Here is a 10408-nt window from a genome sequence, read left to right on the forward strand (position 1 = left end):
TTCAATAAGTCCCTCCACAGTGAGCACCACCCCTGGCTGCTGGTCTCCTGTGCAGCTGTGAGGCCAGAGAGGGACAATACTTTCAACACTTAATGTATATAAGTAGATACAAGTTTTAATTATTTCATGTAACAAAGTGTTTAAAATTAATGAAGTGGTCATATTACTTAGCACACAGTCACTGCAGAGGGACTTTTTGAACTCTCTGCACAACACATACCGTCCCATATAGTAGAGAGCTCTGGGAGTAGTAAACTTTCCAAACACGACAATCACTCATTTGTGTTTTGTTTTCCCATTTACTTTTTTTATTTTTTGAAATTTGTGCTGGGGGCTCACAGCCGTACCTTAAAGTGCTGCAGTAAAGTCTGTGCGTGGCATTATATCGGCTTACACACAAGGGATGTTGTTTGAGGTGCAGATGCGAGGCGTGGTCTTCCTGTTTTGTAATGCAGATGTCTCAGAGCTGGATGCCAGCCCCCTGAACATGTGTGTGGGGTAACCGTGTTGCAGGTGGACACTTGCACGTCACATTATAAGGAGTCGGCAGATAACGTGGGGATTTGCAGGGTGATGGGTCCCTGTAGGAGAGGATTCTGGAGGGGTTGGCGGGTGCTGCAGAGGGTTCTGGGAAATTGATGCTGCCAATGTTCCAGGTGTGGAAAGGTCTCTCTTTACTTGGCCCTGGGGTTCCTGAAGTTGCGTCCGGCAAACTTCGCTTTGTCTCCCAGCTCCTCCTCGATCCTGCAATAAGCCGGGAAGACATGGATGAGATTCCAGAGATAGTGTTACAGTTACAGACGGGGATAAATGCAGTATCAGTGTCTGGGAGGATCTCCCTTCCTAGTATATGCCAGTATCCCTCACTCCCAGGACATAGCTTTCCCCAGTCTCTCTGCCCCTTCTATAGGACATCCCCAAACCTGCCGAAAGTCCTGCGTTACAGCCATTGTGATTCTGACTTACCTCATCAGCTGGTTGTACTTGGCCAATCTTTCTGACCTGCAGGGGGCACCGGTTTTAATCTGAGGAGAAAGGAAGGCGTTAATAAAAAAGCATTTACCCTGCTGGGGTAGAAGAGTTTCTGTTCTGTGGTGTCAGCCCCTTCCCGTCCCACCATAAACGACTCAGTCTAATGATCTGGTTCAGACTGCTGCAGATTACAGTCCGGGTCCCAGATTGAGATGTGGCTGGAAGTGCCATCGCTTACATGGCACTTATGTAGAAGCAGCAGTGATTGCAGTAATATGGTAATGCAGTAGGGGGCAACACCGCTCCTCTCCACCTGGAGCTTAACACAGCCCAAACACTCCCTCATCAATCCCATGCTGTTCATAGTCTTCCTCTCCCACCTGGCCCCAAAGCACACAGGCCCCCCCTCTCTCACCTGGCCCCCTGTACACAGGCCCCTCGTCAGCAAATCCTGCACAGAGCCCCCCTCTCACCTGTCCCCCCCCCCCATGCACACAGGCCCCCTCCTCTCTTGCCAGCCCCCCCCACATCTACCCCAGTACACAGCCTCCTCGCCCGTCTATCCTGCACAGAGCCCCCTCTCACCTGTCCTGCCTGCACAGAGCCCCCTTGCTCACCTGTCTTCCCCCCCATGCACACAGGCCCCCCCAGTACACAGTTCCCCCCTCTCGCCCCAGCACACAGCTGCCCCCCCCATATCTCTCACCAGGCCCGCCTATCCTGCACAGAGCCCCCTCTCACAAGCGCCCCCCCTCTTGTCTGCCCCCCCCTCTCGCCAGGTGCGACAGCACACAGGCCCCCCCACCTGCCTATCCTGTGCAGATCCCTCTCTCACCTGTCCTGCACAAAGCCCCCTCTCTCATCAGTATCCCCCCCCCCCCATGCACACAGGACCCCTCTCTCGCCAGGCCCCGCCTCTCGCCTGGCCCACCAGCACCCAGGCCCCTCCTCTCTCTCACCAGGCCTCCCAGTGCACAGCCCCCTCACCCCTGTCCCCCAGTGTACAGTCCCCCCCTCTCACCTGTCCTGTACACAGACCGACCACCAGATCAGCGATGAAAGTGTCTTCCGTCTCTCCGGAGCGATGGCTGACCATCACACCCCATCCGTTGGACTGGGCCAGCTTACACCTGCAGAGGTGATAATATAATGATTACAGAGGTAGGCAGATAGGAACCATACACATATAATGTCAGGACACGCGGTAACATATGTAGCAGGCAGGATGTAAGCGTGTACGTGCGTCTCTGGGTAATTCCCTCCATTATACAGGAGAAACGGATCATTTACAGATCACACATTCTCCCGAGACGCACAGAACCCAGATGTAGGCCCAGATTTATCAAGCCTTGGTGAGTGATACTTTATCACCGTGCAATGTACCAGCCAACCAGCTCCTGTCATCTTTCAAACACAGCCTGTAACATGACAGTTAGGAGCCGATTACTTTAGCACTCTCCAATCTGCAAGGCTTGGTAAATCTGCACAAGATAGCCGAAATGAGAGGGGGGGGGGGGGGGGGGTTTGGGGGCGTTACATACTGGGTAAAGGGGCGCACGGTCATATCCACCTGTAAAAAAACTTGAATTATGCGCCAGCTCTGCAGGACTGCAGTAGGTGCACCTTGTAGAGTCTCCCGGCAGCAGTGAGTCGGGGCGGACTACCCTGCGGTAACTCCCGGCAACAGAGGTTCCCCTGTACAGTATAAGATACTCACGCCTGGATGGACTCCGTCACTGATCCGATCTGGTTGACTTTCAGCAGGAGACAGTTACAGGCCTTCTGCTCCACCGCCTTCTGGATCCTCTTAGGGTTCGTGACCGTCAGATCGTCCCCGACCACCTGGATGTCCACAGTGGACAAGAAGCTCTTCCAGGCTTCCCAGTCATCCTGGTCAAATGGGTCCTCAATGGAGACCACTGCGGGGAGAAAGGGTAATGGGTCACCCTGCAGGGGGAGGGACCAGTCCATTGCTCCCTTCTGTCTGTCACCCTGCAGGGGGCAGGGCAGACCCCGGTGCTCCTCTTACCGGGATAGTTCTTGATGAAGGTCTTGTACAGGTTGCCAAGCTCTTCCCCAGAGATGTAGCGGTTTGGGTCATCGGGAGACTTGAAGTCTAGATCGTATTTCCCTTTGCGGAAGAACTCGGACGCAGCAACGTCCATCCCAATGACAATCTTATCGGGATACCCGGCCTTCTCTATTGCGGCCTTCAGGAGCTCCAGCGCTGCGGAGACCGAGCAGACGCATTCATATACAGGGGGGTCACACATGGGGACAGGTGCGAGGGGCACACTACCGGTTCCACAGTCACACATGGGGACAGGTGCGGGGGGCACACTACCGGTTCCACAGTCACACATGGGGACAGGTGCGGGGGGCACACTACCGGTTCCACAGTCACACATGGGGACAGGTGCGGGGGGCACACTACCGGTTCCACAGTCACACATGGGGACAGGTGCGGGGGGCACACTACCGGTTCCACAGTCACACATGGGTACTTGTAACACTACTGGTTCCAGTCACAGATGGGTACAGGTGCGGGGCACACTACCGGTTCCACAGTCACACATGGGGACAGGTGCGAGGGGCACACTACCAGTTGCACAGTCACAGATGGGTACAGGTAACACTACCGGTTCCAGTCACAGATGGGTACAGGTGCGGGGCACACTACCGGTTACACAGTCACACATGGTATCCATGCGGGGCACACCACCGGTTCCAGTCACAGTTGGGTATCAGTGCGGGGCACAGGTGTGTGTGTGTGTGTGTGTGTGTGTGTGTGTGTGTGTGTGTGTGTGTGTGTGTGTGTGTGGGCACTACCACCGCAATTAATCACTGTAATTACACAACACCCATCTTTCATCCTCACAATCTCACCCTCGTTGTTCTCCAAGATATTGGGGGCGAAGCCGCCTTCATCACCGACGTTGGTGGCGTCCTTGCCGTACTTGGACTTTATGACGGCCTTCAGGTTATGATAGACCTCCGCCCCGATGCGCATGGCCTCCCGGAAGGTAGATGCCCCCACGGGCAGGATCATGAATTCCTGCATGGCCAGCTTGTTCCCGGCGTGTGAGCCTCCATTAATGACATTGAATGCCTGGGCAGAGACACACAACGTTCTCCTGTTACCAGGGGCAACCGACAGGGAGAGGGGGACAGAGATAGTACAAGAAGAGGGAGACACATAGTAGGGGGAAGAGGACAGAGACAAACAGAAGGGGATAGAGATAGAAGGGGGAAGAGGACAGACAGCAGGGGGAAGAGGGGGACAGAGATAGTACAAGAAGAGGGAGACACCATGATAGTAGGGGGAAGAGGACAGAGACAAACAGAAGGGGATAGAGATAGTAGGGGGAAGAGGAGGACAGAGACAAAAACAGAAGGGGGCAGAGATAGTACGGGAAGAGGAGGACAGTAATGCTTACAGGGACAGGCAGTATAATGTCGGGGTTTCCTGCCAGGTCGGCAATGTGTCTGTACAGGGGGACTCCTTTCTCTGCTGCGCCAGCCTTGCACACCGCCAGTGACACCCCCAGGATGGCATTGGCACCAAATTTTGCTGGTGAAGAGGAATAATATTATATTATATATAGTCACATGGAAAGGGGTCTCTGCCAGTGCGGCCCCCGGGGCCCTGCGCCCGTCTCTCATCATCTCCAGTCTCCCGTGTATTACTTACATTTATTCTCCGTCCCGTCAAGTTCCAGCATTAACTTATCGATCTTCTCCTGATCCACAACGCTGAGCTTCTGTGAATACAGAGCAGAGGTCACAGTCATACGTGTGTCTTACAGGTACATAGGAAACCCTTACTGTGCTGCACAGGGAGGAGGCACCACACCTGCTGCCCACTGCAAGACGCACCCAGAGGGCCTGGTTCTGTGCTGCACACAATAAGGGGTGTCTGATGCACAGGACATTGTTAGGGGGACGAGATAAGATGGGGGGGCAGATATTGAGCTGAGGTGTCTACAGTCTCTGATGGATGGTTGGTATCTCTCAATGTTTTGTTGGTGTACTTTTATGGTAACAATAGGAATTGGGGCATACACACACACGTGTAGATGGGGCGTGACCATGTTGGCTATAACGGCAGACGTCGCATTATCCTAATGGTACACAACACAATATAGGGAGGCGGAACACACACTAGACACAACCGTCACCATCACCGATAGGTCCTACCGCACGCCACATTTACCTTTTCCAGCAAAGCCGGCACGATGGTCTTGTTGATGTGATCCACGGCCTTCTGGACACCTGCAGAGAGAGCACAGGACGGGTGAGATAGTCGGCAGTGCTCGCTATACCCCAACACGCAGTACTAATCACTAACATAAAACACGCCTTCTTAATAAATAGCCAACAGGCATAAGAGTAATCCATAGGGGGCGCCTGGCATGTAAAGAGGCTTCGGCATGCAGAATATTTTGGGGTGGAGAGACTCTTGGGGGTTGGAGCAGAATGGTTGTGTCTGGTGACCGCCTCTACGCACAGTAGGCCCAGCGAAACGCGTTGTGCAGAAGGACAGTCATGACATATTGCATATGTGTCACACGTCAGGCTCTACGCGACTCACCTTTCCCCAGGTACCGCGATTTGTCGCCATCTCTCAGCTCCAGGGCCTCGTAGATTCCTGTAGAAGCTCCGCTGGGGACGGCCGCCCGGAAGAGACCTGCAATCGACACAAAACTGAAATTCACCGACACCAACGTTATCTGTTACACACTGAGCCGACACAGCAGAGTGTTGTGTGACGCTACAGTATTGGCTCACAAGACGCCTGGTGATAGAAAGTTTCCCAGTTTCAAGTGTTTCCCTTGTGCCCGGTGCCCAGCTATGGTGGTGGCGGGGGTGGGGGGCTGCCACTATACCACACTGCGGCCCGAGTCCTCACACACACGTTCTTCATCACTAATTACACTAAGCCCTGCACTTTTAATTCATATTGTAACAATGGACGCACGGCGCAGATATCCATCGCAAATGGCACCGCAGCACGAGGGATTAACCCATACAGTGCCACCGTCTTGGCCCACGAGGAGCAGACTTCCCCAGCTACAACATAATATACTGTATATATTTTTTAGATATTTGTATTTGTGCTAAATAATGGAACATTTAGCCATAACGAGGTCGGAGATAGTCACATCTTAAGTCGCTCATTTTCTAAGTTTTTTTTTATATTAATACGGACATCGCCAGTGACTCACCTTTCGCGGTATACAGGTCAACTTCTACGGTTGGGTTACCCCGCGAGTCCAGGATCTCCCTGGCATGAACCTTCTGGATCGACATCTTGCCTTAAAGAGAATTAGAACTGTAAATATAATATATAATACACTGCTCAAAAAAATAAAGGGAACACTAAAATAACGCATCCTAGATCTGAATGAATGAAATATTCTTATTAAATACTTTGTTCTGTACATAGTTGAATGTGCCGACAACAAAATCACACAAAAATCATTAATTGAAATCAAATTTATTAACCCATGGAGGTCTGGATTTGGAGTCACCCTCAAAATTAAAGTGGAAGAACACACTGCAGGCTGATCCAACTTTGATGTAATGTCCTTAAAACAAGTCAAAATGAGGCCTCCACGTGCCTGTATGACCTCCCTGCAACACCTGGGCATGCTCCTGATGAGGTGGCGGATGGTCTCCTGGGGGATCTCCTCCCAGACCTGGACTAAAGCATCTGCCAACTCCTGGACAGTCTGTGGTGCAACGTGGCATTGGTGGATGGAGCGAGACATGATGTCCCAGATGTGCTCAATTGGATTCAGGTCTGGGGAACGGGCGGGCCAGTCCATAGCATCAATGCCTTCGTCTTGCAGGAATTGCTGACGCACTCCAGCCACATGAGGTCTAGCATTGTCTTGCATTAGGAGGAACCTAGGGCCAACCGCACCAGCATATGGTCTCACAAGGGGTCTGAGGATCTCATCTCGGTACCTAATGGCAGTCAGGCTACCTCTGGCGAGCACATGGAGAGCTGTGCGGGCCCCCCAAAGAAATGCCACCCCACACCATTACTGACCCACTGCCACTCCGGTCATGCTGGAGGATGTTGCAGGCAGCAGAACGTTCTCCTTGGCGTCTCCAGACTGACACGTCTGTCACATGTGCTCAGTGAGAACCTGCTTTCATCTGTGAAGAGCACAGGCCGCCAGTGACGAATTTGCCAATCTTGGTGTTCTCTGGCAAATGCCAAACGTCCTGCACGGTGTTGGGCTGTAAGCACAACCCCCACCTGTGGACGTCGGGCCCTCATACCACCCTCATGGAGTCTGTTTCTGATCGTTTGAGTAGACACATGCACATTTGTGGCTTGCTGGAGGTCATTCTGCAGGGCTCTGGCAGTGCTCCTCCTTGCACAAAGGCGGAGGTAGCGGTCCTGCTGCTGGGTTGTTGCCCTCCTACGGCCTCCTCCACGTCTCCTGGTAGCACCTCCATGCGCTGGACACTACGCTGTCAGACACAGCAAACCTTCTTGCCACAGCTCGCATTGATGTGCCATCCTGGATGAGCTGCACTACCTGAGCCACTTGTGTGGGTTGTAGGGAGGTCATACAGGCACGTGGAGGCCACACACACACTACTGAGCCTCATTTTGACTTGTTTTAAGGACATTACATCAAAGTTGGATTAGCCTGTAGTGTGTTTTTCCACTTTAATTTTGAGGGTGACTCCAAATCCAGACCTCCATGGGTTAATATATTTGATTTCCATTGTTAATTTTTGTGTGATTTTGTTGTCAGCACATTCAACTATCTAAAGAACAAAGTATTTAATAAGAATATTTCATTCATTCAGATCTAGGATGTGTTATTTTAGTGTTCCCTTTATTTTTGTGAGCAGTATATATATACTGCTATACTATATTTTACTGCTACAGTAAAAGGCAACTCAAGGATCTGGCCCCTGACCACACTCAGCCTCTGGGGCCAGATCCTTGAGTTGCCTTTTACTGTAGCAGTGGACACTGGTATCGGGCTGTGTGGTTTCATTTAGCCGCCAACACAGGACCTGCGAGGTGTCTGTATCCCAAACTCTGATGTACCTGGTCCCATGGCGCAATAGTACATCCGGCTCTTCCACTTATATTTCTATCCTGAAAAGATCCAGGTTCCGCTTTTCACCTTGGCATGAAATCTTTAGCAGGCAATTCAATTGCTTTTGTGTGCCCAATCACTCGTCCAAAGCGACAGAAGATCGGGAGGCGCAAACCACGTTCTTTGCACACATTTCACCTCACGCCTCAGGAGGCTGTGAGAACAAATGTCGCCCCCACGGCTAATGGGCGTCTAAACAGAGCAACAATTGAATTGCTCCATTTTGGAGCCTGCTAGGGGTAATCACAGCGGGAAACAATTGAATTACCCCCTCTGTTTCTTGTCAGAGGGAAACATGGAACAGGCATCATTTCTCAAAACAGCAGTAGATGTGCGTCTCGGGAACTTTTTGGCCAGACCCAGAATTGAGCTTCAGAAATGGCACAGAAGCTTACAGCCCAGGGTAATGCGGGCCATACTTCAGGGTACCAATCTGCAGCCATTGATGATCAGTGATCCATCGGGCAATCTGGGAAATTCTGCAGGTCACAAATCCAGTTTGCTGATGTTGGATTTCCCCAATTCGAGTGTTTGGGGATCGGGGAATTACTCACTGAAGAAAGTGGGAGACCCAGGTGATCCTGTACACAACATATGGGTGAATCTGAGGGGCTGAAGGGGAATAGAGCGGAGGCGGGTGTGCTAGGGAGGAACAAAAGGGAGAAGGGCCCTGCTTGTAAACGCTTACATATGAAGGTTAATGGAATGTAAATTGGGAATATGTTAGAGATGAAGTGAAGAAAGAGTGGTTTAAGGTTCTGTGAGGATGAGGAGAATGAACTGGATTCTTAGCGGCATAGGGAACTAGTGAAGCAGGTTGCAGAGGGGGAGGCAGACGCCTTGAGGAGGGAGAGAACATCAGACGAGCAGCAGAAGTGTTGAGACTAGATTGTGCAGTGTGGAGAGACCAGAAGGAGAAGGTTACAGAAGTCTAGGTGGGAGATTATGAGAGCATGGATGAGAGTCTTGGTGGCATCAGAGGTAAGGATGGGCTGGATTCTGGAGATGTTCGTGATGTGGGAAGTGATGGAGAGAGAGTAGTGGATAGGAGGACAGAAAAGAGGGTGATGTTATAAAGAGTGTGGGGAGGGAAACAATAGGTTTGGGCTTGGCCATGTCGAGTTGCAGGATGCATTGGGACATCTGAGAGGACACGGCAGACAGGCAGTTGGACGCAAATGAGAACAGAGGGAGGGAGAGGAGATTTGGGCATCATTGTAGAGATGCTATTGGAAGCTGATGGGATCTCCAAGGGATGATGGGAAAGAGAAGGGGGCCAAGAACTGACCCTTGGGGGACACCTACAGGTAGAGGAAGTGATTGGGGAGGTGGAGACAGAGATAGAGACAGTAGAAGAGCAGTTGGGGAGCTAGGCATAAACCGTAATAGGACATAGTTATGGAGGCTGATGGAACATTGAGTATGGAGGAGGAGAGGGTGGTGACAGTGTCGGAGGCACCAGGCAGATCAGAGGATGAGGAGAAAGAAATAACCCTTGGATTTGAGTGTGATAAGGTCATTCGTGACCTTGGGAGGGCAGTTCTAGTGGAGTGGACAGAAACTAGAAGAGGGTGGAGAAGTGAGTTGATAGGAAGGAGGTAAGGTGGAGATAGACAATCCTCTCATGGAGTTTGGAGGCATAGGGGAGTGGAGCGATACGGTGGTAGAGGGGGGAGTCTGGGTCAAGTAAGGGTTTCTTTAGGATGGGCGAGACTAGGGCGTGTCTGAAAGATGGAACCGCGCTGCAGGAGAGGGACAGACTGAAGAGATGGGTGAGGTGGGAATAGACAAGAGGATTTAGGAGGGTATGGGGTCAAGGGGGCTTTATACAGTAATACCGAGTATACGCTGATAGTGGTCACACCGCTCTGCGTATAGTGATACTGAGTATCTATGGAAGGACAGGGAGTGCAGTGGTATAGTACTGTAGGGATACGTGCTGTATTTTAATGATGTCTGAGGGCGTCTATAAATAGGGCGATGTAGAAGTCACTGAGGACAGATAAAGGTCAGGACAGTAATAGCATCAGGCAAAGGTCACAGCGACGACCCCCCCTCCCCCGCACACACTGCTCTGTTACCTCTCTGCAGCCGAGTATCCCTGCACAGTCACACTCACACACTCCTTCCTATAGAACCACAGATATCACACACACACACGTGTTGCACAGTGGCTGCAGGTTACATATCAGACACGGATACAGTTGCAGCCTTAAAGTCCCCCCATACTGTACATCCGCAATCACAGGAGAACGATCTGCAGATTCTCAGATTATTTCCCCAATCTGCCCCCGTACATCACATAT

At 51.6% G+C, this 10408-nt stretch overlaps 1 protein-coding gene across 1 annotated transcript in view; it reads right to left on the reverse strand.

Annotated features, from left to right (window-relative positions):
* Positions 1–279: 279 nt before the first annotated feature.
* Positions 280–10408, reverse strand: part of ENO3 (enolase 3) — a 10913-nt gene continuing 784 nt past the window's right edge. The window contains exons 2-12 of the mRNA XM_063930742.1: positions 6198–6287; positions 5564–5659; positions 5186–5244; positions 4664–4733; positions 4410–4543; positions 3859–4081; positions 3002–3199; positions 2690–2891; positions 1994–2102; positions 967–1025; positions 280–744 (exon numbers count right to left, since the gene is read on the reverse strand). Coding sequence (XP_063786812.1) covers positions 675–744; positions 967–1025; positions 1994–2102; positions 2690–2891; positions 3002–3199; positions 3859–4081; positions 4410–4543; positions 4664–4733; positions 5186–5244; positions 5564–5659; positions 6198–6282 — 1305 coding nt within the window. The 5' untranslated portion in view covers positions 6283–6287 and the 3' untranslated portion in view covers positions 280–674. The remainder of the gene's footprint in view (positions 745–966; positions 1026–1993; positions 2103–2689; positions 2892–3001; positions 3200–3858; positions 4082–4409; positions 4544–4663; positions 4734–5185; positions 5245–5563; positions 5660–6197; positions 6288–10408) is intronic.

Source organism: Pseudophryne corroboree, chromosome 6 (genome assembly GCF_028390025.1).
Source record: "Pseudophryne corroboree isolate aPseCor3 chromosome 6, aPseCor3.hap2, whole genome shotgun sequence".
Taxonomy (NCBI): domain Eukaryota; kingdom Metazoa; phylum Chordata; class Amphibia; order Anura; family Myobatrachidae; genus Pseudophryne; species Pseudophryne corroboree.